The 4,980-nt window shown below is 35.3% G+C and overlaps 1 protein-coding gene across 1 annotated transcript in view; it reads right to left on the bottom strand.

Annotated features, from left to right (window-relative positions):
* HPRT1 (hypoxanthine phosphoribosyltransferase 1) overlaps positions 1-4,980 on the bottom strand; it is a 39,803-nt gene that overhangs the window by 7,454 nt on the left and 27,369 nt on the right. Inside the window, exons 5-6 of the mRNA XM_015561322.1 lie at positions 4,024-4,089; positions 407-424 (exon numbers count right to left, since the gene is read on the bottom strand). Coding sequence (XP_015416808.1) covers positions 407-424; positions 4,024-4,089 — 84 coding nt within the window. The remainder of the gene's footprint in view (positions 1-406; positions 425-4,023; positions 4,090-4,980) is intronic.

Genomic DNA, 4,980 nt, shown 5'->3' with positions numbered 1-4,980 from the left:
GGGAAGGGGTTGTGGGGAGTGCGGAAGAGATTGGACAAAAATCTTACACCTATGGACAAGGACAGTGTGGTGGGGGAGTAAGAGCATGGGATGTGGTGGGAACTGGGTGGAGGGGAGCTATGGGGGGCGGGAAAGAGGAACAACTGTAATAAGTGTGTGTGTGTGTGTGTGTGTATTTAAAAATAAATAAATAAATAAAAGGAAAAAATTTAAGCCAAAAGAGAAATATACCAAAACTTTCCATTATCCAGTACAAATTTGACAAGAAAAAAAAATCTCATTTTCTTATAACACAAGCCTACCATCAAAATTGATGAAGAGCAATTTCTGTCCCTAGCTTACCTTTAGGACTGTGGATACTAAGTTAGAAAACATAAACACTATATTAAAAATATGTAGAACTTACTTCAACAATCAAGACATTCTAGAAGAAAAAGAGAAATGAAAATCAGTACAATGAATCAGACAGTGTTTCTAATTATAACTCAAATCACATCATAACAAATTCCATCTGTTGGGATTTAGAACTCTTTAATATAAAATTTTCACTGCAATAGAATTTTTAAAAATAAAATTTGACCCATATGTTCATTTTTTAAAAGTTTGTATTGCTTAAACAGAGGTCTAATCTTGGGAAAGTCATAAAATTTTTCAGAGCATCAGTTTCCTACGTGTAAAATGAGGGACTTGAATGAGTATGTATCTAACTCTAAAATTCAAGAACTATAATTTAGAAAATAACTCCAAAATCATGCATTTAACTTACCATATGGAATCCAATTCAAAAACTATTTACTCATTAAACTAAAATTGTTCTGCATTTTCTGGATAAGTTATTATTATTAGGTTAAACTAAAAAGGGTACCAATCTTTGCTTACTCCCACCAAAAACCTTCACCCCAATTTCTACGCCTCAGAATTTTATAGCTGAAAGAACCCTTAGAGAAAATACCATCTAACTACTTCCAATGTATAGAATAGTCCTATTTGTTCTTGTGCTAGTTATAGGAATAAAGTAGCATTTCACATACTGGTTATAATCATTGTCATAAGATCCATACTATATTGTTTATTTTAGTTCTCATTTCTCTGTCACATATATATATAGCACTAGAATTTTAATGTTCTATATATTCTTTTAAGTCAGTGGTTACCAAAGTAGGGCACACAAGATCCATTGGGTTGCAAGAAATAAATATTAGAAATTTAAAAAACCTCACTTTGTATAATCAATAATTTTGCATATATTTTACAATATATATTACTATCACAGTTCATATTTATTCATCTCTTCATGTCACAACTAATTTGTCTTTCAATAGATACTTCAATCCAAATATTTAATAAAATTGAATATAATAATTAACTGACTAATCATTGTTTCACCACCTACTATGTGGCTCTTTCTCAAGATTTACATTACCATAGCTAGCACATCTGAAGGATAATATTCTCCTATCAGTAACTGGCTCACTGTGGCAGCAATGAGCACCACTGGATGAAGTTGTAGTTTGAAAACATCACTGAATTTGGAGACAGAGAAACTGGATTCTAGTCTTGGCTCCAATACTAAGTAGCTACAGAACCTTGGTTAAGTCATAATTATAGACTTTAACTGGTATGAGACATTTTATACAAATAAAAGTCCAGAGACATCAATACTGTTTTGAAAAAATAAAAAATAAGTAAAATAATGAGAATTGCTATCATTGAGAGCTTATTTTATGTCAAATAGCTGCATCCTTACTTATTAAATGAAAAATTTGAAAAAATCAGAGATTAATGAGTTGCCTAAAGTCATAAAAATAGTTAGAGAGTAGAGATTTGAAGAGGTGTTTTCACATATTTTAATCCACTAAGTGCACAAAGGGGGTTGTGGAATACGTATTTGCACACACTATGTTCCAAAGAGATAAACTAAAATAGAAAGTCTAAATAACCTATAATCTAACCACCAAGAAATAACTTCATCCAATTTATGTCTTGATTTTTTCCACAATAAATGTGCTTTAGTGTGACTATCATGAAAAGAAAGTTATTTTAGATATGTTTTAAGATCACAGAGTTACATAGTGGGACAGAGCCATTAAGTGGGAAAGGCAAGGTCAAATAAAAGCACAGAACGTGAAGGCTAGACCCCGTCCAGCACTAAAAATTGACTGCAGAAGTAAGGGATTCAAATGACTTCAAAATATGGGCAAAGCATGCTGAAAAGGAAGGAGAATAGGTCTGGCAGTGGTGTATAGGATGGACAGAGAGGAGAAAGGATCAAAAGATTAAAATTTCTCCTTTAAAAGTTTTCCAAAGATGTTGAAGCGGATTTTAGTTTGGCATGACTCTGATATGGGACCACAGAATTTTTTAAATATGCTTTATTGATATCAGAGAGGAAAGGAGAGGGAGAAATAGGAATATCAATGAGAAAGAAACATTGATCGGCTGCCTCCTGTACTGCAGGCTCCTCACTGAAGATCGAGCCTGCAACACGGGCATGTGCACTGACCGGAATCAAACCTGATCTCCTGGTTCATGGGACGACACTCAACCAAACTGAGCCACACCTGCAGGGTGGGACCACAGAATTTGACACAAGTGCTGTATGCTAAAGTTTCCTTATAGATACTCAGTCAAATAAGCTGTGAACATTAAAATGTAAAAGCCACCTGGCTGGTATAGCTCAGTGGTTGACCATCAACCCATGCACCAAGAGGTCAGAAGATTCCTGATCAAGGCACATGCCCAGGTTGTGGGCTCGATCCCCAGGAGGGGTGTGCAGGAGGCAGCCGATCAATGTTCATGCTCATCAATGTTTCTCTCTCTCTCTGCCTCTCCCCTTCCTCTCTCAAAAAAAAACAAACACCAATGAAAACATATTTTTTAAAAAATGTAAAAGCCAGATGACAAAAGTGTTTTGGAGAATGAAAGGTCTAGATTCAAAAACAAGCTCTACCACTTACTGGCAGTGTGACTTTGAGTAAGTCCTTCAATTTTGCTGAGTCTTATTTTCCTTATCTGTAAAATGGAGCTAATATACACCTCATAGAAACACTGTGAAATGTTTGAGATTATGCCTTTATATTAGGCACAGGGCTTATAAGTAAAAAATAAACAGCAGCTTAAAAACGCAGCACTCTATTATTGGTTACTCAAAAATCATGTCATGTATTAGAAGAAAAATGTTCAAACATCTTAAGATCTCTATTAGTTCAGCCAATTGTTTATACTGCAAGAATTTTGATGTTCAAAAAAACTCTTTGAAGTTTCTTAAAATAATAGTTATGTTTGAATTTACTGAGTGTTCTAACTCCAGAAATTGTTGTAAGAACTCTACATGCATTATTTCACTTAGTCTTCTTAACTCTATGACGTGCCTGCTGTTATCATCCCCACTTACATATGGGAGACAGAGAGATTAAATAAACTGCCCCAGGTCACATGTTAGGAAGTACTGAGCCAGGCTTTGAATCAAGGCTGTCCAGCTCTAGAACCCACTTTCAGCCACTACATTTTGCTGCTCCTCTACCTTTTCAGAAACTATGTGTGCGCTGGCTGGATAGCTCAGTTGGTTAGAACATTGTCCCAATATGCCAAGGTCTTGGCTTTGATCCCCAGTCAGGCACATACAAGAATCACCCAATGAATACATGGATAAGCGGAACAAATTAATGTTTCTTTCTCTTTTTCTCTTCCTCTCTCCTTCCCTTCTCTCTCTCCAATCAATTTTAAATAGATGGGGGGGGGAAAAAACCTGTGACTCTATTTTTTTAAAAAAACTGCTTTTCCCCATATATATATTTTTTGAAGGATCCCAAATTAGATCACCACAGTGGCAGATAGCAGTACTTGGCAACATGAACTTTTAAATTTAATGTTGGATTCCGCTGTCTCTTTGCTATATGACCTAGAGAAAGATACCTATGTGCATAAATAACTATGTAAACTTCCTCTTAGTGATTGATTGGCAGCACAGTGTTACTAATTGACTCTTGGTATAAGGGCTTTCTTCTCCTTCAAGATACATACCTTTCCAGTTAAAGTTGAGAGATCATCTCCACCAATCACTTTTATGTCCCCTGTTGATTGGTCATTCTAGAAAATAAGATATATAAAAAATTATCCAATATATTTTCTAATATTAATTATGGTGGTAAAAACATTGGCACGGCTTGTTTTTTTTAGGTGGTTGACATCTCAATAGCAGCTGGGCAGAACAGACATTTTTGTCATGTACGGCTGGGATCTGAAATTCATTTGACAATGGAAAGGAATTACTTTCATTCTCTGCAAGATATATATATATATATATATGCGCATATATATGTATATACATATATATATATACACACACACACACACATATCTATATTTCATATTACCGAACAGGAACTAGAAGATTTAAGAAGTTAGCTATCTAATGTCATAGCATATGAAATTCTAAATGAACACAGTGTACAAATTATGTTTCTAGAAATGAACGACTAGACAACTTTTAATTAGAGATTAGTAAAAATTAAAAAGTCCTAATTGGCCATTACTGACTTGATGCTTTAGGAGCCCTAAAAATATGGTGTACCCATGTTCAGGTGGGCAGTATTATAGCAACTACCCATCTTCAGTCACAGTAAATTCTGAACCACGAGGGAAGTTATTAGCATGGCAGGTGTCTGGTTCTGGCCCTGAACCATTCCCATGAGTCAAGCAAGCTAAAGGGTCGGTCTGTATCACACTCAACCCCAAAGATATTTCCCTGAAAAGTCTAGCCCAGGTCCAATTCATTGTCAGCAAAGTCTGGGAAATGAGGTCTAATCAGTAGTCTTTTAAGGTATACCTCTTAGGCTCCCAGTTTTCTGATATCACAGAATCAGTAGAAACTCTTATAGGAATTTCAAAAGAGAATGTTCTACACCCACTGTAGTGGATGGTGATAATGATTATAATTTGGCTGCACTGGATTCAAGACAGAAAACTAGGTTGAAAGAG

This window comes from Myotis davidii, unplaced genomic scaffold (assembly GCF_000327345.1).
Source record: "Myotis davidii unplaced genomic scaffold, ASM32734v1 scaffold237, whole genome shotgun sequence".
NCBI lineage: Eukaryota > Metazoa > Chordata > Mammalia > Chiroptera > Vespertilionidae > Myotis > Myotis davidii.
This window is presented reverse-complemented; position numbering and strand designations above follow the sequence as displayed.